At 34.3% G+C, this 23,491-nt stretch overlaps 1 protein-coding gene across 3 annotated transcripts in view; it reads left to right on the forward strand.

Moving 5' to 3' along the window:
* Positions 1-683: 683 nt before the first annotated feature.
* The window catches only part of TMEM260 (transmembrane protein 260), a 97,496-nt gene continuing 74,688 nt past the window's right edge, over positions 684-23,491 (forward strand). For all 3 annotated transcript variants that reach the window (XM_069092260.1, XM_069092262.1, XM_069092261.1), the window contains exons 1-3: positions 684-1,265; positions 5,936-5,967; positions 6,686-6,837. In XM_069092260.1, the coding sequence (XP_068948361.1) occupies positions 1,148-1,265; positions 5,936-5,967; positions 6,686-6,837 (302 nt within the window). In that variant the 5' untranslated portion in view covers positions 684-1,147. The remainder of the gene's footprint in view (positions 1,266-5,935; positions 5,968-6,685; positions 6,838-23,491) is intronic.

Genomic DNA, 23,491 nt, shown 5'->3' on the forward strand with positions numbered 1-23,491 from the left:
AATGGCACTCATTTCCTTTACTAATTTTTCATGGTGCACAAGTAAACTCAAAATAGACAAATGGTTTTTCCTTATATCTACTTCTAAATCTTACACATATCTATCTATATAGTATTTTACACTCTGAATTTTCCAGTGGATGGTGTTGGGCCTGAAGGGTCAGGAAGAGCCAATTCAAATTCACACCTATGACCTGCAATTAGCTTCAGTTTCCTCATCTGCAAAATGGAGAACAATATCACCTTCCTCCCAGGATTATTGTGAAGATCAAATGAGATAATTTTAAAACACTTAGCACAGAACCTAACAGATAGTAAGATCTATATAAATATTAGCTATTTATTATTTGTAATACATTATCAATATTATTAGTAAGATATAAGCTCTTTGAGGGCAGAGACTGGTTTTGTCTTTATATTCCCAACTCACAGTACAGAGTTATGTGTGTGCGTTGTTTTTACACGTAGGAGGCACTTTACAAGTGTTTCTTAAATTGAACTGTATTATATATTGATCCTTTAACCTTCATTTCCCGTCTCTAAGCCTCAGTTCTATCATCTGTAAATTGAGCTGCTTGGCATACTTGATGGTCTCTTTCCAGTCCATGCTGGAGGCAAATGATAAATACTTCCTAAAGTGCAGTTTCCCTCGGCGCCCCTTGACAATTTGGGGGAGGCGGGGGTGGGGGGAGGGTGTCTTCTGGGTGTAATACCACCCCACACCACAGAGGGCGATGCGATCCTCCGCCTCTCTCAGGCTCCGAATCCGCCTCTTCCTCTAAAGAACTTACCAAACCGGGGCACAGGAGAGGGGGGAGAGGATAGAGAAAGAAGGCGTGGAGGTGGCTGGCTTTCATTCCTGCTATAATATTTCCTTCCACGAGTTAATTCGGCCTTCTCTCCCGCCAGACTCTCCAGCTGTTCACCCTTTACAGAGAGAGCGGAGGCAGCGTAGGTCCGCGCCCTCTATCTCCCCCCGTAGAGAGGGGAAAGGATGAGGTCCTCTTAAGGGGAGGCCTCGACCAGGAAGCAGCTTCGGCAGCCGCCGCTCCGCCGGGTGGCCTGCGGTTGGGATTGCGCTTTGGGACCCGGTCGCCGTGCCCCGCCCCCGACCGCAGTTCGCGCTGTCTACTTCGCCCGGCCTGCCCATGGGTCTCCATGGCGACGCCGGGCGGGGGGGCAGCCGGGCCGCCGTCGCCGTGTTCGCTGCGGTGTCAGTTGTGTTCGTCCTCACGCTGCCCCCCTCATTGCCGGGAGGAGACTCGGGTAAAGTAAAAATCGGGCCACCCTTCCTTGCCCACTACTCACAAGCCACCGGCCTTCCTTCTCTCTCCCTTCTCCCGAGGTGGGTCGTGGGTCCACGCCCTCGTGGCCAGCCTCTTGTCGGCGGCTGTGTGTAGCGCGGGTGGGAGTGTCGTGCCCTCCCTCCCCCTTGTGCTCTCCGCCCCCTTGTGGCCAGCCTCTTTGTGGAGAGCGGATGGAGCCACAACCCTGAGGATTGGTTAACTTTCCCCTCCATGTTGCTCGGGACCCCGCCCCCTTGTGGCCAGCCTCTTTCTGGAGAGCGCATGGAGCCCCAGCTCTGAGGATTGGAAGCTTCCGGCTTCCCCACCTGACTCCCTACCCCTATCCCCTCAGACACCTAGAGACTGGAAGGGCTTTTATTCCAATACCCACGTTTTATCCTCCATCTCTATAGCTCTGTTCACCAGCCCTGCTAGGCACACAGTAAGCGCCTAATGAATGCATATTGACTGGCTCGTAGAGACTGGGTGAGTTACTCTGGCTGCCATTTGACAAGCCCCTTTTCTGCACCTTGAGCCCTTTGTCCAAACACTTGTCCTTTTCAGCCTTCAATTCCAAGAATGTTTACCTCTTAGTTTAACTTCTTGGAATTAAAGACTTGGAATTCTTTAAAAACAAACATTTTCCCTTTGCTACAAAGAACTTCTTTAGAATCTTAATAAATCATCTTCTTGATGATCCAGGTCAATTGCCCTATTTTATAGATGAGGAAACAGACCCTGAGAGAGGTGACTTGGCTAAGGTCACACAGCTAAGTAAATTGTACAGTGAGGTTCATAGGCTTACAGATTTAGAGCAGGACAGGATCTCAGAGGCCATCCATCCTGGTCATTTTATCTTCGTGGTCATGAGGAAATTAACCTTAGGAGGTTAAGTGACTTGTCCCAGGTTACACAAGCAGTAAGCATTGCAAGTAGAACTGGAAACCAGGTCCTTTGATTCCAGGGTCAGTGTTCTTTGAAACACTGGACTAATAGCTAGCGTTTTCCTCCTATCCACTAATGACAGTGCACCATTAAAAAAAAAAATAACAAAAACTTGAATGTAGCTTTAGCTCTTTCTTTTGAGAGAATCAAGGCACAGTGCTTTTACAGTCATGTTAAGTGAAGATTTAGTGAAATAGCTCTAATAAAACTCTAATGGGGCAGTTCACAACAAATCTGTCTGCCTGATTAAATTTGTCCGTATGCAACATTCATCAAAGTTATGTTAGGGTAATGCTGTCAATTTGGGCAATTTGAATAAACAGCACTAGTATTGTTTCATTTTAAGGTATGACATTGTTAAATATCTGTGAGTTTATTTTAAGCCATTTTATATGAAAAGCTGGAATAATTTAACATTCTAGGAAAGGTGAATAGAATTGCAAAAGATTTGTCTTATTTAGAAATGAATTTTCTTGTCCTACTTTGCATCCTCACAGTCCTTGCAAAAAGAATTTATAATTTTGTTATCTGAGCATCCCTCTCTTCTGTACCTACCCCACCCCTTCCCAGACATGTGAGGTGCCTTCTCTTTTAGGTGAGGGAAGTGTAATTCTTCCCAAAGGTAGTGTAAGTCTATAGAAGATCTTATAAGTTTTCCATCCTTATGATGCTATAATTTAAAGGCATTGTCAAATCACTGATTATATTGTACATAGATCTTGCTAATAGTATTTTAAGATAAGTATTTTACCCATATAAATACTTTGCCCTTAAGAAGGGTGCTTCTTTAAAATTCTTCTCATTTGAAGTTATTACTTTCATTTAATTTTTTATTTGGTAATGATGAAAAGACTTCTTTCTATTATATGTCAATATAGTAACTTTTCTCTTGACTTTTGCCTGTGTAGAATAGAATATTGTACTTTTTTTTAGTGGAATGTGTGTATTTATCTGCAAGTAAAGTTCTTTCAAATAAAATTCATATCATAAAACCAATATAAAATGCTAACTTTCCTCTTTGGGGTGTCCTACAAATTGTCTTTTGTATGCCAGCTGGAGATATCACATTACCACATTTCCCAACCTCCAGTTGTTACACAAAGTTGACTTTTAAAAAGTTCCAGGACTGGAATGGTACAAGTATTTGAAATCCTCTGACCAAATTGTTGTGGGGGGTAAAAAGGCTCACTACAGTCTACTATTGTAGTGAACTAATGAATTTTTGCGACTTTGTTAGTTTAAGGACAAGTGAACCTACTAAGATTTTGCATTAAAAGTATCTGTAGAGATTTCACTTTAAATTCCTATTCATTTGGGCCTGACTCCATAAATTGGGAAAAAGTAAAGGTTCTCTCAGGAAGAGCACATTATGCTGCTTACATATTTTATTACTATCTTCTCTCCTTCAGATCCAACACTAAATATAGATACTGCTTCTTGTCAAGTGTATAGTTTAATCCTTTATAGCTGAAGCAATTTATCCTTTTTCTCTACCCTAAGTTGTAGTTTAAAGGTCCTTAATAGCTGGCAATGGAAAATTCATACACCCCAGATTCCTTGGTAATTTGAAGCACTCAAGTGAAGTAAAAAACAATATTGATTTTTTTAGTAGGGAAGATAAAGGAAAAATTTTAAAAAAAATTTTAAATTGCGTTTTAAGTCACTTAGGAGCTACTGTGTTGTCTTACACATTCACTTTTAAGTATTGACTTTAATTCCAAGTTTTTATGGCATGTATGGTAATTTTAAAATATTGATCTGTAAGATCCTTTCCCCTATAATCCAAGAGGATTTAGGTACATATGTATATCAATTATAACCTATAAAATTGAATAGTTACATAGACAGAAGATTACCACTATCATTTTTAAAAATCACTATCTCCTGGCATGGCATCTTGCACATTCAGTGTTCTTATTTAATGTTAAATCAAATGGTAACAGTGCTCTAAGTAATCTTGACTTCACCATGAAATATAACATCCACATTTGCGCTAATTGCCCAATATTCTGTTTCACTTTGAATTGTGTCAACCTAGTCCATTAAGAAAATTTTAGATTTCATTGTCTTTTTCCTTAAAGTTGTTATTAACGTTAAGAAAGTATTTGTGGTACACAAATGGTATCTGATTAGTCTTTAAGCTTTCTGAGTTGCTTTTAAGGATCTTGATGAGAAAAAGTCAAAGACAAACAATTGACCCATGTAGGCCAATTTTGTCTTAAGCTGCAGAATGCCTAAGAGGTTATGGATATTAAATTATTACTAATTGATTTTTGGACTTTGGATTGGATCTGTAATATCATTGACATAGAGAACCCCCAGTGAGTAATCTCTCCCTCCCAGTGTAAATAAGTGCCTGCTGTGCAAATTATAGTCTTAAAGAGTTGCCTGGAGCATAGAGAGGTTAAGTGACCTGCCCAGGGTCATTCAGTCAATATGTATTAGTCACAAGACTTGAACCCAGATTTTTCCAACTGCAAGGCTGGCTTTCAACTTATTATTCCAAGCTGCCCCAGAGTTAATAGTTTATGATAGACAAAAATCTAGTTATAGTCTTACCATTATTTTCTAGCAATTTCTTAGCAGTCAGATAAACTTTATGTGCTTTTTAGATTTTGAAATAATATGATAAGCATCCTTAATCTTCTTAAACCATAGAATATTGAAATTGATGTAAATTTCCCAATGGTTTTATTTTATTTTAAAAGAAATAATCAGAAATGCTGTTTAAAGTGAATAGATTTTTAGAGTTGCATTGTCTTAATTTTTAAGGAATCATCACTTACTTAGAAAGTAGGACTATACCAATGATAGCCAATATAAAATAAATCACCTTCTATAGTAAAATCTTATTCCTTTATCTCATCATGGCATGAAGATGACTTTGGATTCTTGATGATGTCTGGCATAGACTGACCTGAGATCAGAGAGGTTCATCACCAAGTTGGCTTCAAGGTGTTGAACTTTTTGCCTACAGCTACTCTGAAAGATCATCTATTATAGAGGTTTATGATCTTTAGATGGAGGGAGCATTTGCAATATATTTACAAAAATACAGATCCTTGGAATGTCAAAGTAGTCTAAAAAATCAAAAGTTATCCAGTCCCCAAATATTTGAATTACTTAATTGCCTAATATTCCACTTGACTTTGAATTGCGTTAACTTGGTTTGGTGAAGACAAGATAGCCAGAAATCAAAACTGAAGCTTACAGCAAGCATTGCATATATTTTACAAATAGTAAAATTATTTAAATGACATTAAATATGCTGTTGTATATAGTTGCAGGCATATTTTACTTGGTACAGTCATATACATTTAAAGAACCAATGTAGGCAGTTCTGTACTAAATTCTTGAAGACTAAGGCAGTTTGATAAGTTTTGATACTTTTCAACAGTTCCTTAGATCAAAGCATTTTTTTGTGTTCAGGTTTTTAAAAAATAAAATGTAAATAACTTAAGCATATTTAATAAAACTCACCTGTACTTTCACCAACCAATTAAAAAGTACCAAAGATATTTTGTGCAACAAGATCAGAGGGAGAAAATATTCTTAGAAAATTTCATGCCGTTAAATCTCTGCAGATTTACAGTTTTATCCAGTCAAATTAATGCAAAACCCCAATGCAAGCATTTGGATTTTGAAAACTTTGGAGGAGTGTCATTTTCTAATAGTAATTATTGGTTTTACATTATTTTTTCACAGGGGAGCTGATCACAGCCGCATATGAGCTTGGAGTAAGTATTAGTTTTATTGTTTAATCAATGCTCTCATTAACAGTTTTAGGAATTAAGAAAGTTTAATTAAGCATGGAGCAAAGTAGATTAATTTATTTTCAAACCACATTTTTTACTAACTTATAAGTACAGTATGTGACAATTTACTTTAAATTTGCAATCCAATTATACTAAATTATAAAGCAAAGGCTTTACTGTATATATAGTAGCTGTCTTATTATCAACCCAAATTTTGTATAAGCTGTGGAGAATAAAATAAATCGGGTTAACAGTTTTAATAAGTTTTATTATTTAATAAACTTTATTATGGTGCATGATCCCTTTAGGCAAGACCTTAGGACTGTCAGCATGGTGGTAATCCAATATGAGTGTGGTCTTTCAACTTTCTAAGCAATAAAATATTTAGGGATCTCCTTTTTAAAATAGCCATTTGAGTGACCTTAATTTACTATGAATCTAATAAACAAACTATTTAAGCACTGACAATGAAATATGTCACCCTTCCTAAGTAATATATTGTGATATACACTCTGCCTAACCAATTAAAGAAAATACTAGTTTATATTGGCATGAGAAGATGGTTACAGGGAAACTATTCAAAGATATGCTTATGGGATTCCAATCTTGATAATTTATTTGAGAAAGGAGTTGTTTTCAAGTTCAGTGTAAATTGTTTTGACTCAGTGAAAACTTTGTGACTTGCTATTTTTGTCCATAGGTTGCTCATCCTCCTGGTTACCCTTTGTTCACACTGTTGGCCAAACTGGCAATTGTTTTATTCCCTTTTGGTTCCATTGCCTACCGAGTAAATCTTCTCTGTGGCTTATTTGGAGCAGCTGCAGCATCATTACTTTTTTTCACAGTTTTCAGGTAAAGTAATTGATAAGTCAAAAGAATTAATTTTGAGTAATTGGAAAGGTACTTAAAGGTAACATTTTTTTTCATGAGATCTGACTTACACATAAGCTCAAAATATTTTTTCCCAAATGGGTTTTCTAACAAGTGATTTCATTTTGATAATTTCGTATTAGTGTCAGATAAGTCCCTTTCAAACAGCTGCCCATTTGGGTTTGTTGCCTACAAAGAAGTGATAGTGTTATTCTGTCTCATTATCACATATCTCTTTTTAGGCAGAACTAATGATGTTTGTCATTTCTGAAAATGCAGATGGTCCTGTTGACAATATGAATTTCACCTTTTGGTAAATGGTAAACATAATTTCATTACTTACATTGTTGGCTGGTAGACAGCTGCTTTTCTATTACCAGAAAAGATTTCCAGTTAGATTGTATTTTAGATATTATGATGGCCCATTTATTTTTTTCAAAGAATAGAAAAATTATGCTCAGTTTATGTTTAAGCATTTTTTATTGTTTCAGAGAAAATTAGAACCTTATTAATTTTGCCCTTATGTTTGAAGAGCTGTCTTATTTATAAAATGAAGCAGTTGATTGTTGGTTTATTATTAATTTTTCTTCAATTATCTTTGATATTGATGAACTTGAAACTCATAATCTTACTGTGACCTAAACTTCAGAGGAATATAGTAAAAAATAAACAAATTTTAAATTCTTCTTGACAAAGAAAATAAGCAATTTCTTTCTAAAAACACTGGTATATTTGACCTTAAATAGCTTTTATAAATGATATTTTTATCTCTAAATAAAGATGTATTCTTAAAATACAAAGTGTACACCTATTTGAAACTGATTTTTTTATATTGTCATTTTTATTAAAGTCATAATTTAATTCTGGGGTAAAATTTTTAGCAAGATTTTGTTGTCTCCTTATTTTTTTTAAAAGAATAATCTAGCTAACTTTAAAATCAGAAGCTAGGCGACCACTTGTCAGGTATATGATTGTAGCAATTCTTTTCATGTATGGCTTGGATTAGAAGACTACAGAGGTTTCTGCAAATTCTTTGATTCTATGAATTTGCATCTTTTATTTTATTTTTTATATTACCCCATTCATATTTTTGTACTTCATCATATAGTAGTTATCTATGTTTTATATACTACCTTTGCATTTTATCCTTACATATATTAAAAGTTATTTCTAAACCTTAAAGGTCAGATCAAAAAAATAATTGTTTTGATTGATTAGTGTTAAGAATCCTTTTCTGCTCTTTCCTAAGTTGGTCAGAATAATCTTTATTATAACTGTTCCTACTGGGACTGCTATAATTAAGAATCTGTCAGTCTTTCCATTGAGAGGGAAGCTGAGTTTCCAGGATTTTCAAAACCTGACATGATCTCTCCTAGGTTAAAATTTGAAAGTGCATATTTTTATGTGTATATATTTTAAAATCACATTCTTGGAAGAAAAATATATTTTAAATTTGTTTATATTTCTTTTGACAGTTAATTGATGTCTAAGAAAGCCATACAAATATCGATGTAAATATTGTCCATGCCAATATTGCATATTATCTACTAACATATGAATTACTAATGTCATTCAATATGAGCTCTGTGACAACAGAACACCATATATAAAAGGCAGCACTTTAAAATGTCCAAGATAGACCTAGAATTTAGTTTTCTTTTGAAACATTTTTTTTAGAAAATGATCTGCATTATTTCACTTGACAGTAAAGATCTTTCTATATTATAGCATATTATCCATGATGAATTTTTTAAAGATCATAATCTTTAATTTGACATTACTATGTACATATTTACACTTGTTATTGTCTTTCATTTTAAATCTGTCTTTTGAAGAGCTTTATCAATACCCTCCTATAGTCCTACATTTACTCATAATATAGTTCTACATATTTTAATATGAAAATGCTTCATGATTTTGAATACAAATAATTGACAAAGTACACATCCTTTGGGAGCAACACAATTCAGTTGACAAATCTGTTTTGTCAAACAGTAGACACCCTTCAGAACAGAGCAAGCCATCTCTATGGTAATGGGACTAACAGTACCCTATTGATTGAGTGGAAGAAGACATTATACAATGTCAGTTGGGTTGTTACAATTTCATTTGTCGTGTGACCTGAACTTAACCTTTAAAACCTTTCTTCTGTGAACATAAACCCAACAGCAGGGCATAGTTTTTGTATAGCCAGTACAGTGAAGGCTTTTTTTCAACCTGAGTATATAGTACATGTATTCCTTGAACAGATTTACACTTCAGTTAAGCGTTTGTTTGAGAAACATTTCACTACTTTATTCATTTACATGTCAAATTGTCATTACATTTTAATGTCAAATTCACTTTTGTGTCCCTTAATTTACCAAAAAAAAATTATTTATGAGAACATTGCTGTACATGTAGGATTAGTACTAACTGGTGTGCAGTAAATTAATTCTTTTAACAGGTTTATGTTTTTCCCAGGTAATTGTTCACATGTCGTTCACTGTGTTTAACTCTTCGGGTGGATATAAAGACCTTCAGTTCCTTTTTAAACAAAGATTGTATTTTAAAAGCAAATTTCTATTTAAGTATATTGATGCAAAGAGCGCCAATTTTCAGTAAACAAGACTTTGAAAGAACAATTTACTCTGTCTTTGATTACTATGTAATTTTTTTTTGCTTTTTTTGCATCTCTTTAAAACCTCATGCAATGTCATTAACAATGTATTTTAGTAAATTCTTAGAAACGATTGGCAACAACAACTTAATATTAGCTGTGCTCTTATGTTGCCTGGGCATCAGGAAAATGAGATCGAATATTACTGTTTTAGAAAATATTTTCAAGAAGTAACAACATTGTAATGTTTAATTATGTACATTTCTTATAATTTCCAGTGTTACTTATATGTAAGAATACATTTGAGAACACTATGGGCAATTCATAAGATCACAAGTCTAGAGTTTGAAGGGATCTCAGAGGTTGTCTAGTTCAGTACTCATATTTTGCAAAAAAAGGAAACTGAGGCCCAGTGAGGTTAGGTAATTTGTTCAAGGTCATATAGGTAATAAGTCTCAGAAACAGGATAATAGACTTCATTATTTACATACTCATTTGAGGTAATGCCTATTTCAGTATAGTACTGTGTATCATGGCAATATCTAGTAAAATCTTTATGATTTTATTGTAGTTTCAAGGTTAAAGTAGCCAGTGTGTTCAGTGTTTGAAATTTGGTAGAATGATTCTTGAAGTATATGCTTTGAAATTTGTAGAGCCTACTAATTTAAAGGAAAAAGTTATTGTAATAATAGAAGCTAATGTGGACTTGATGAAAAATTATTATTGGTTATTTGAATTTTAAAGTTATTTCCCAAGTAGTTAAAATTAGAGAAATTAAATAAAAAGTTTGGTTAACTATGAATAATGAAAGATTTGTGAGTATCCACATGCAATGATTACCTTTCTTTTTTTAGTGAAAATAGTTGGGTACATTTACAATCACTGTCAGTTAAACCTCCATACATCATTAAATTTCATATGCATTTTTACAGTAAGAGTGAGGCATGTGACTATCAATGTGTACATAAAAAACATAATTGTTTATATTGAGCTTAAATCGCTTTTGGTCCTTGAGTCTGTCAGATTTTTGTTAGGACTTTTTGCTTGTTTTTGTTTGTTAATAAATACAAGATAGAGGAATGAGAAATGCATTGTCATTGAGCATTGGGATAGATAGAGACAAAATCTCTTTTGAGAAATTAAAGCTGAGTCTAACTATTTAAAATAAGTTTTATTAAAGAAGATTCATTCAACAAATTTTTTGAGCACCCACTATAAAATTGAAAGTAAGGTTCACTTTTCAATAGGAAAATCTTTGCTAATTTTAAAGAATGTTGGAGATTTAATCATATCCACGATAATATTGTTAACCTCTAGGTATGGTCGAAAGATAAGACATAATATGAAAATGAATGGTTTGAAATGGTGAAACTGCTGCATTCTAATTAGAACAAATGCATGTGCATTATGCTTAGTGCAAGGTATGTCATACCTGTGTACTATAACCGTATTGGAACTGATAATATACGCAATTTAAGATTATTTACATCTGGCAAATTGTTCTGTGTCACTATTACTATTTATGGAAATTAGAGAAATTATTTTAAACATTTTCAGTCATTTCATTGCTGTCAAATGATAATTTGATGAAAACTTTTGTAAATTGATCCAAACTATTATCATTATAACTTTGACCATGATTCTATTCAATAATGAATACAAAGTGTAAATTCCATACCTTAAAGAATGTAGAATCTCCTGATTAAGGAATATTAGGATTTTCCATTTCAAATATTATTTTAGCTTATTGCTACAGAGAACAACATAGAGGTTTTCCTTATTTCAGAAGTAGCTATGCATAAGTAACAGATAGTTACCAAGTTTTAGTAGTTGAAGAATGGAAAGTACTGAAGCATTAATTTCCTTTTAGAAGAATATCTGCTGTGATCCCTAGCTAATTGATCATATATTTTTCTCATACTTGTAATAACATTGCATTGAATCAAACTGTTTAAGTACGTTAAAAGCTTGGTTCATTTGCATTTTTTTATAAAGCAGACATATTAGTCTCAAGTAGCAGTGCTACATTGTTGAAGGAAAAAAGCAGGGCAAAAACTCTTTTTTTTTTTTTTTAAGACTGTGGAGTCTATTCTGACAGCTAGTCAGAGTTAGAATTAGTTCAAGGAAATGTTAATAATGCACTGCCTAGCCTAATCCCTTTGATATCACCAGGTATCCTCCTGTTCATGGGTTAATTGCTTTAAAAGCGAAGGCAGTATTCTGAGCGGTGGGCCGCTTCACCTTTTCACAGCTGTTACCATTGAGTGACAACTAAATCCCATGTGTAAGATGAGGAAGAGCTCAATCTCCAATTGGGAGAAAATTTATGTAAACCGCAATCCCTTCAGAATGTTCGGAAGTCATAGACTTTCTTGATTTACTCTGCTTTTCCCAGAAAGCTCTATTGTTCACTTTCCTAAGTCCCATCAACCCTTTGTAGCAGAATATCACAGCAGCAGCAGATAGCTTGAAATATATAAATGCTATCATAGCTCTGATTAATAGCAGTGCTTATGAGTCAAGTCTGATAACAGTGCAGCTCTCCACTCAATTTCAGATACTGCTAATGGAATCTGTCTTCTTCAATTGTAATATGAGAAGGCCTAATTTGCTATGGAGCTTGGAGCTGTCACCAGTAGGGGATTGTGGGGTCAGATGGGAGCTGCCAGGTTTTTGCCCTGCAGCTTGTATCTCTCACTTTGAATAGAGCAGCCCCCTGCCTGCCAGTTAGCTGATATGCCGCTATGGGGTTTATGCCACTAAATACAATAGGAAAGGACTACATAGGCTGACTTTATAATTGTGAAGTGAGCTCATATTTCCACAACTACTGTGCTGCATAATTTCTAATAAGTGGTTTTAACAAATGTCAGATTATGAAAAGTTTCCTCAATTACAAAAACTTATAAAACACTTAAATTGCTAAATCTGTTTCCTGCCGAGATTTTGCTACTGGAACTAGTTATCACTTACTATGGTTGTAATATTAAAGGCACATATTTCCTTAAAATTATAAGTAAAATAATAAGTTGGAATTATAACTTTTTTGCCCTTTAATGACAGAGTGAAGCCATTTTAATGAATTGAAATAAATATGCTGGTTATAATTTGAGTAATATAGGTATTAATATTAAAGTATATGTAATTTAAAATCCATATTAATCCAAATGAAATTGTTTAATATTGCTAATGAAAAACACTTCACATCTTTCATTATTTTAATTTATCATTTTTAATTTTTGTTGAAATTATCTTGGTCTATCAATTTCTTAAAAAGATACATTTTGAAATTTTAGAACATATCCTTAGATTTTAGTTTGCAAGTTACAACGCTTTAGCTGTAATGATATACCTTACTTGTTCTGTGCCTCTGGGAATAATATGTTGGTGTATACTTTTATCCAATTTTAGTGGTTGTTGTTGAATGCAAAATACACTCTAGAGTGAAATATACTCTAGTCTAGACTGAAAACTGTGACAGCATTTTTTAGTCTAGGAATATATATGTGTGTGTGTGTGTGTGTGTGTGTGTGTGTGTGTATACATACACACATACATATATTTGTCTCCAAAATGTGAGCCAATCTTGAATTGAAGAGTATCCAAAAAAATCATTTGTAATTTGGGAAATTGTTTTGGGTTAGACTTTCATTACTGGTTTTGGATTTTTTGGTCATTGTTTCCTACTGTGTCTCATTATTGGCATAAAAAAAGTAATTGTAAAATTAAACTTTTTTTCCCCTTAATGGACATCTTTCAGGAAGAACATAGTAGGAGAAAATAATATTTTTGAGTTTTTGTTAAACTTGAATATAATCAATTTTGTTTCTACTACATGACCTACTTCAGACTCTTATCACCTTCCACTTGGACTACTGCAGTACCTTCCTAATTGGTACTACCTTAAGTTTCTCAAATTTCTGATTTGTGCTCTTTCACACAATCACCAAACTAATATTCCTAAGGTACAAATCTGCTTGGGTCAGTCATACTCCAGGGCTCCCTATTTTTGTTGTTTTGTCATTTTTCAGCCATATCTGACTTTTCATGACCCCTTTTTGGGTTTTCTCTGAAAAGATACTGGAGTGGTTTTGTCATTTCCTTCTCCAGTTCATTTTACAGATTAGGAAACTGAGATAAAAGTGATTTACCCAGCTAGTAAGTATCTGAGGCCAGATTTGAACTCGTGGAGATGAATCTTCTTGATTCAAGCTCAGTCCTCTATCCATTGCGCCACCTAGATGCCCAGTTAAATTCCTAGTACATAGTATAAAGACTGGCACATAGTAGGTTCTTAATAAGGACTTGTTGAATAATTGATTAAATAGCTTTATGTTCATATTTAACCTTCAGTTATACTGGACATTGTGTGATTAATATGCTTGTAGAAGTTCTCATTGGTTGCATTTCTTTGATTTTTTTTCATTTTAACTTTTTATCTGATATTTAAAATAAATAATAACAAGTTACCTTTTTGTCTTCTTTTAGAATTAGTTGTTAATAAAATTACTAGAGAGTTTTGAGTGGGGGGGGACCTCCCTTTTTTGTTTAACTCTAGAGTTCCATGCTATTGACTGAAGTTTCTTTGGCAAGTAGATGTAACTGTGATAGGATTTGATTTCAAGAGATAGTAGGAGTCATTAGATACTTGTTGAATGAATGGATCAATCTCTGATGTAATCAGAAACTATTTGGTTTACTTATAGTTTTAGCAATGCTGCATTCACTGCTTATTTAAAAGTTTTTTAGAACTCAGATTTAACTTTTCGACTCCACATTTGTATATACATGTATATTTCAAAATTTTGAGAAACTCTTATATATACATATATGTACATATAATACATATACATTTATTATATGTAGTTGGTTTTATATAATTTACTTGTAATATTTTAGGGACAACAAGCCTTAAGAAAGCTAGAAGTTGAAATAATTTTTGCCTTATCTCATGAAAAGATGTATGAACCACGTATGAACATGGCAAAAAAGAAAGATATTTTTGATGCAGGATAATTCTGTGCTGTAAATGGCTCCGAAAATTGAATGAAAAAAAAATTGTTTCCACAATTCAACTATTAAGGAGATATCTTAAAATTAGGTAGCAATTATGTGTATAAACTGGAAGGGTCCTAGATAGTATTGTTTTGTGAACAAGACCCAGAAATAGGATTACTAACTTATTGTTAATCATGTCCTAGTTTAGAACATGATTTAGAAAGTTTTATTTCACTGCATGTTCTCATGGTACTGGTGTTTATGACAGTTACCTTATTTCCTGTCCTCATTTCACCTGTCTTGGATATCACCTCCTCTTTCTCTATACTTTCTAAGGCCATCCCTTGATCCCATTCCCTCTTATCTTTGTTGTCTTCTGGTTGATGTTTTGATCTTCTTTGTCACCAAAGTAAGATTCTGTAGTCTCATTTTTTTACACTGTTTACTCATCTTCCCCAGCCAAATACTTGACTTTCTAACTCCCTGTCAAGGCAGGACTCTGTTTCTGATGGGGGTGGAGGTGGTTGTACTGTTCTGCATTTCAGGGGTGTTGTATCAGCCGCTGGATCCCCCACCATCTGTGGGCCCAGAGCTTTGGAAACAGCTGGGGCTGGGGCTGGACTACACGCTTGTCTTTCACCCAGGCCCCACAGAATTCCCCCACTGACCTTTCATGCTTTTCTCAGCATTTGTGGGTTGAGAAGTCTGGAAATCACCATAACTGCCAACAGTTCAGTCCCCTGAGGCCTGTTCTTGCCCTGTCTGTGTATGGTGCAGCCCACACTAGACTGTGTTCCGTTCCCAGTCCAGTGGGATATACCCCATCCTGTCTGGGCTGTCTTGAACTGGAGATGTGTTTCACCCTGTCATTTTGTGGGTTCTGTAGCTCAAGAATTTGTTTAGAGTCATTTTACAGGTATTTGGAGGAGTTTGGGGGTAAGCTCAAGCAAGTCTCTGCTTTTATTCTGCCATCTTGACTCTGCCCCTTCCCCCATTCCCTCTTGTCTACTACAGGACATTGGCTGCCTCTACCAACATCCATCATCCATCATCTCTTCTTTCTCCCCCATCCCCTTTCTCTGTCTCTCAATCCCAACCTCCAACACCTTAATCTCTTCTAATTTACTGATTCCTTCCCTGCTACCTACAAACTTACCTAAATCTTTCCTATTTTTAAGAGATCTTACTATACTTGCCAGCTGTTGTCTCTTTTTACCTTCTTGGCTAATTTTGAATAAGCCATTTACAAGTAGTACCTCCATATCTTCTTTAACTTTTCTAAACTCTCTGCAATTTGGCTTCTACGTTATTCAACTGAAACTGCTATCTCCAAAGTTACTGCTGATCTCTCTTAATTGCTAGATTTAATGGCTTTTTTTGAGTCTTTTTGACCTTTTGGCATTGTTGAACATGTCCTCCTGATACATGCTTTCTTTTCTACATCTTCATGACTTCTCTTTCTTGATTCTGTTCCTACTTGTCTGACTAATCAATCTCTTTTGCTGGATTTTCATGTCACAGTGGGTGTTCCCCAGGGCTCTCTCCTACGTTCTCTTCACTTTTCTCTCTGTACTCTGTTTTGTGATTTCATCAGCTTTCCTGGGGTGCAATGATCATATCAAAATTTATGATTCCAAGATCAATTTATTGAGCTCCATTGTCTCCTGAGCTCCAGTCCCATCTCACCAGTTGCCCTATTGGATGTTTCTAGCTGGTGTCCTATAAGGCATCTCAAACAAAAATTTTCAAAACAGAGTGCGTTATCTTCCCTCTTCCCCAACCCACTTCTCTTCTTAACTTCACTATTACTTTTAATGGCAACACTATCCTTCTAGTTACTTAGGCTTACAATATTGGTATCAGCCTTGACTCGTTTATTCTCACTTACCCCACAAGTTCATTCAATTGCCAAATCTTGTGATTGCTTTGATCATATATAAACTCCTGTGTTTGGCATTTAAAGTTTCACAAGTTGACCTCTGTCTTTCTAGTATTTTAACATATTACTTCCTTCTGTATACTCTTATGATCCAAATCCCATCTCTTTACCTTTGCACTGGCTGTCCCCTATGCCTCAGATGAATTCTTTATCTCAGCCTTTTAGATTCCCTAGCTTCCTTTAAGACTCAGTTCAATCACTACTTCTTCCAGGGGACCTTTCCAGATCTTTATAGCTGTTAGTGTCTTCCCCTCTTAGGCTACCTTCTTTTATTCTGTATTTATCTTGTGTGTACTGAGTTATCTATGTTGTGTCAGCCATTATAATATAATTTCTCTGAGAACAGGGACTATATTTGGTTTTCTTTGTATCTCTAACACAGTGCAGTTGTTGTTCAGTCATTTAGTCGTGTCTAACTCTTCATAAGCCCACATGGGGTTTTCTTGGCAAAGATATTAGAGCGACTTTCCATGTCATTCTCCAGTGGATTAGGCAGACAAAGGTTAAGTGATCTATCTAGGATCACATAGCTAGTCTGAAACTGGATTTGAACTTAGGTCTTCCTGTCTCCAGACCCAGAACTATATTCATTGAACCACAGTGATGCTTGCTAATTGACTAGTTAGAAGGTGATGTACTGTTAACTACACAAGTAGATTGTGGATTCCATTCACATGAGGTAGCAATGCTGTTTGGAGGGCAGCCACATCTTTTCTTTTCCCCGGCATGGCAATGAGTAGAAGTACTTTAATGAATTTTATGGGGAATGTCATATATATATTTAAAAAGATCTTTCAGATTTCTGTTATTTACCTTCTGATTGACATCCTAACATGTGACTATAAATGAAAAAATATCTTGGAATAGAAAGAAAAAAGTCACATTATCAGTAGCAAGCCTTTGTTACTGGCATATATTATAATGCCCTGATTTATCCAATATCAATACATGAATATTATTTATTGGTAAAAAATAAAACTTGTCATAATCAGTACTCTTTTTAGAAATTTCATTCAAGGCCTTTAGGATTAAAGAGTCAGTCTCTCAATCCTAAAAAAACTAGTTCTTCCCAAGCTTTTCTTATCAAAGTAAGGATTTTCTGCTTTGTGGATAATCTTGGGAGAATTTTTAATACCACAAGGTTACCTTTGTAATATTTAGCATACTCTTGAAAATCTCCTTCACTGTCTAGTCAATGTATATTCAGGAATTAAAAATTTATGCAATTTTAGGTTAATTCAAGTAAGTCATAATTAAAAGATAAGTAATTTACAAATATCCAATATAATGAATTTTAAAGCCTACTTAAAAAATTTTGATATACTGGGTTGTCTGTACTACTACTTTCCTCCATTAGTGTGAAGTACAGATGATTGACTGATTGTACTGCTCTATTGCATAATACTTTTCCATGTTTTTGTCTCTGCAGTTGACATTTCAGTATTTTTAATTAGTATAGTTGTCTCATTATTTAAAATAACAACAGTAACAGTAATAGAGGTTCATTATTTTAAAAATGGCCACAAAAACTTTAGTCTCCTAAAAATATGAAATTCAGATGAGAACTAATTTGATCCTGTTAAGTCAAGCAGATAATTAAGATTAAAAATAGAAACCAACATATTGTCATGATATATCTAGCTCCATGAAGTACTCTTAAAATATGATAGAAAATTATATATTGAATCTGTATCAGTTGGCTAGCTGCCAAAAGTCAGAAAATATTTCTCATGAAAATAAGCCTCGCTCATTTTAACAGGTGACCACATTTTAGTTACTGTGATAGTTTTACAATTATTGTTTAACCATTGAAAATTTTAAAAAAAGTTTAATGTTTGAATTAATCTTTAATTTTAAGTAGCCACTTTATTGTGATGTATGCAGTTAAAATAAAGTAAATAACCTTAATTACTTACACTTTTAAAACAATTGGTAACTGATTGATAATAAGAAAAATAATATGACAGTTTTAAGTATATTCAGCTTGATTGCTGAGTGAAAACAATACATAATAATACATAAATCTTTATACCACTTTTAATTATTTAATTTTCATATGGGAAAAAAGCTCTGATTTTTCTCCTGTAAAATGCTGATGAGGTTCTAGTTCTACTTCTTTAATAAAACTGATTAAACTCATCTGCACAATGGGCTTTTATTTATTTAAAATAATTCTGGATACAAACAAGGCAATTTCATTTAAAACTCTTGCTTAGATAATGTTACTAAGTATATTTCTTTACAAAGAAAGATTATAGAGTACAGAATCAGGTCAAGTACATAATTCATTTAACAGAGTTGAAAGTACTAAGATTTATGAACTGCTTCATTCTTGCTATAGTTTTACTGTTTTAGATATTTCTATTTTGTCTGTCATCAACTTTGTGTGCTGAAGTATGTTTGCCTTTTAATATAAAATAATAAAGTAACTTATCTTACAACTTTTGAAACAAATACCTTCCAATGTGAATTTATGCTGCATCTAGAGCCATTTCCAGGGAGATCTGTTTGGTGGTTATAAGGACCCCTGCATTAAGTGGGGTTCCTGACTGGACTGGTCTACAGAATGCGAGAATCTCCCATGACTGATTTGGAAAGAAGGAATCAGGTATTTATTAAGTGTTTTCTATGTCCTGCACTGTGCTAAGTGCTGAGGATTAAAAAAGCAAGCTGAAAAGAAAGACCATTTCTTCCTTCAAGGATCTTACATTCATTTTATTTTTTTTTTAATTTTTTTAAGCAATCAGGGTTAAGTAACTTGCCCAAGGTTACATGGCCAGTTATTTCTGGGTGTGGTGCTAAGTATCAGAGCCCAGATTTGATCTCAGGTCATCCCGTCTCTGGGGCCGGTGCTCTTATTCTTACAGCCACCTGGCTGCCCCTTAGGATCTTAACATTCAAATAAGGGAATACAACATACAAAAGGAAGCTGAAAAGTGGGAGTGGCGGTGGTGCTATAAGGTGATACCTGGCAGGAGGTCATAATTTTAAAGTCCAGAAAAGCAGGAACAGGGCCAGGAGGGGAATGAAAAGACTGCTCTGAGTTCCATTCACAAGGAACTCCTGAATGGGGGGAAAGGGTGTATTCCATGCTGAGCAGGTGGCAGCTGCGGTGGTAGAATAATCTAAGGTAAAGAGTCTTTAGGATTAGGTTACAGTGAGGCTGATTTGGAAGTCCAGAAAAAAGTCAAGAACATGGTCAGGGGAACTGTAGGAGGGAGAGTCCTAAAGTTATTGGCTGTTGTATAAATTTAAAAGGAAATTTTCCCCATCTACCCTTTTAAAAAACACTTCTCAACAACCTTGCCCCATTCCATTTTTTATTATTACCCTTCATTTACTCTGTGATTCAGTCAAACTGGCATTCTTATACTTCCTTACACAGCACTTCATCTTCTGTCTCTATGCCTTTGCACTGGCAGTTCCTCATACCTGGAATGCAGTCCCTCTATGCTTTTCTCTTGGAATTTTCTATCTTTTTAATGTACCTGTATATGTCCATATTATCTCCTCTGTTAGAAATGAGGATTGTTCACTTTTGTCTTTGTTAGCGCCTTTACTTCACACTGGCATATTGTTGGTATATGATAAATGTTTGCTGATCAGTTGTTTAGGTTAGCATTTAATGCCTTCTCTTCTGTCCTTTCTACTCGTATTTAGTGACTATTTACTTTCATGACATCTGTGTTACAGACAGATTGGGTTATTCTCTGAATTTGACTCCTTACCTTGGCACCTCCCTCTGTACATTTGAGTATTATGTCCCTTGTACCTAGAATGTTCTCCTTCCCCTTTTCTACCACTTCAAGGCCTTGCTTAGGTGTCATACCTTTTGTGGAGCCTTCCCTTGTTGGTGCTTTCCTTATTCACTTTTTTTCTTATGTTTATTTATGTAGCCTTTACTTCCTATAGAATGTAATACCCTAGAGAGCAAGATCATTTTCTTTTTTGATTTTGTATTTCTAGGCTTGAACAATACCTTTCACACACAAAAGGTGTAGAAGGTGCTAAAGAAATATTTGTTGAATAAAAAATAGAATTCCCTTTAAAAAGATGTTCATTTTCTTTTGTAGAGAAACATATCCATGATTTGGGTCTTTGGTAAATGTTTGTTAAGGGTATATATATGTGTATGTGTGTGTGTGTGTGTTTTCAATATCATTTAAACATTTTACAAAAGACACTATACTTTAACTTTTCATGTTTATAACGATTTTTTTTTGTTAAAACTTCGTTTTTCATTTTGGTATTGCAGGTAGTTTGTTTGCTAAAATATATTTTAGTAGTATTGTAATTCATAGCTTCTAAATACCAAGTTATTATCTAGCTATTTGGAAAGGAAAGGTATGCTATCTCTCACTTCCCCACCTGTGTTATCACTTCCAGACTTCAAACTATGTTATAAAGCAGTAATCAGCAAAACTCCTTGGTAGTAGTTAAAAAAATAGAACAGTAAGTTAGGAAGAAAAAATTAGCTAAGCAAGATTCAGAAACAACTTAACTCAATAACCCAATGTTTGTTAAGTCCAAGGGCATAAACTACTCGGAGAAGGACTACTTATTTGACAAGAACTGCTGGGAAAACCAAAGGAGATTGGCCAAAAAAAAATATCTGACTTTTGTATGCTGCATATCACAATAAGTTCCAGGTATATACTCAGAAATAAGTGGTTCTATGTATTTTTAAGATTGGGAGGAAAATAGATGGTGACATCTTCCACTGCTATGACTGATTCATGGAAATTTGTTAACCAAACAAGGGGTAAAGAGAACACAAATGATAAAACAATTTCGGTAATATGAAATTGGAAGAAAAAAAAAAGTAAAAACTTTTGCATGAACAAAATCAATGCAACTAGGATAAGAAGATGTCTTATCTTTGTATGACTTATCCTCGATAGGGGTTCGAAACCTAAAATGAGTGGGGGATTAACACACAAATAAAAGACAAAATGTTGTTACCAAATAGATTTAAAACCAGAAGTGACCTTAAAAGCAATCTAATCCAACTCCCTCATTTTATAGGTGAGAAAACTAAAGCACAGGTATGTTAAGTGACTGGCTCATGGTTGTACAATTAATGAGTTTCTGAGTTAAGATTTGAACTGAGATTTGCTTCTAAGCTCATTGCTCAATCCACTTGTGCCACCAAGTACCTTTAGGTAAGGAGTTGGTTAAGGGATATGAACAGTTTTCAAAAGAAGAAATGTAAAATATTAACCATATTTTTTTATTACTTGTATTAATTGTAACATTCTTACAAATCACTAATAATGGCATTGCAGATTAAAATAACATTGAAATTTTGCCTTACACATCAAATTGGTAAAGATGACAGGTGATGAAAATATTGGAGGAGCTGCTTGAAGAAGGCACTTTAGGTATATTAATACACTGTTGGAAATGTGAATTTCTCTCACCATTGTGGAACTCCATTTGAAATTATGTTAATTCTTTGTAACAGCACTTTTGGAAACAACATAATTGCCTATTAAAGGACAATTAAACAAATCACAGAGTATGAGTATAATTAAATATTACTGCAATGTAAATAACGAAACTGAATTTATATAAACATTGGGAAACACATGAATTGATGCAAAATGAAGCATAGATAAGAAAACTAAGTAGCCACATATAGAATTATTACAACTATATAAATTGTTGTTCAATTATTTTTCAATTGTGTCTGACTCTTTGTAACCCCATTTAGAGTTCTTGGCAAATATACATTGGAATGGTTTGCCATTTTCTTCTCCAGCTCATTTTACAGATGAGGTGAGACAAACAGGGTTAAGTGACTTGCCCAGGATCACACAGCTATTAAGTGTTTGAGGCTGGATTTGAACTCGGGAAAAGGAGTCTTTCTAATTCCAGTCCTGGCACTCAAATCACTTTGCCACTTAGCTGCTTGAATATAAATGGAAAGAATAAAACAAAACAAAACAAGATGAAATGATTTGTAGTTGTAATAAGCTGTCTCAATTCTGGAGTCTTTTCCCTTGAAGAAAAACATGATGCTATTTGTTTTGAAGTCATAGTGGTATCCAGTCTATGTGCTTTTTGATTAGCCATCCTCCATGCAGAATCTTTGTCTTTCTTTAAGATGCAGCTCAAGCATCAATTAAAAAAATTTTTTCTTAGTTTTTTTTAATTTATTAAATATTTCCCAATTATATGTAAACATTTTTTAACAATCATTTTTTAAAAAGTCCAGTTCTAGATTCTCCTCTCTCTACCCTTAGCCTCTTCCCATCCATAAGACATAAGAACTTTGATTTCAGTTATAAATGTGAGGTCATGCCAAACATTTCCATATTAGTTGTGCTGTAAAAGAAAACACAAAATAAAGCAAAAATAAAGTGAAGAATAATATGTTTCTATCTGTACTCAAGAGTTCATCAGTTCCCTCTCTGGAGGTGGATAGCATTTTTCATTATAGGTCCTTTGAAATTAACTTAGATCCTGTCTTGATCAGAGTAGCTAAATAGTTGATCATCCTTACTGTGTATAATGTTCTCTTGGTTCTGCTCACTTCATTTTGCACCAGTTCATATACATCTTCCCAAGTTTTCCCGAAACCATCCTACTTGTCATTTTTTTGTAGCACAATAGTATCACAATCATATACCATAACTTATTTGTTCAGCCACTCCCCAGTTGATGGACATCCACTCAATTTCTATTTCTTTGCTACCATAGAAAGAGCTGTTATAAATATTTTTGTATGTACAGGTCTTTAGTTTGATCTCTTTGGGATATAGAACTATTAGCAGTATTGCTGAGTCAAAAGCTACACACATATGCCTCATTGGTGACTTGTTTAATTCACCCCAACATAGGGTTTCTATTCTAAGTATTCTATTTTTTCTTCTTTTAATCTGGGAGGTTTATGTTTTTGCACATATTAATCCATTTCACTTAGAGTGTCAGTTTTATTGGCATATAACTGGGCAAAATAACTCCTAATAATTGCTTTAATTCCATCATCGTTGATGGTGCATTCTCCTATTTTGTCTTTGATATTGGTAATTTGGTTTTCTTCTTTTTTTTTAAATTGAATTAACTAATGGTTAACTTATTGGGTTTTTCATAAAACT

This window comes from Petaurus breviceps, unplaced genomic scaffold (genome assembly GCF_028583685.1).
Source record: "Petaurus breviceps papuanus isolate PSGF00001 unplaced genomic scaffold, PetGlider_PUasm1.0 189, whole genome shotgun sequence".
NCBI lineage: Eukaryota > Metazoa > Chordata > Mammalia > Diprotodontia > Petauridae > Petaurus > Petaurus breviceps.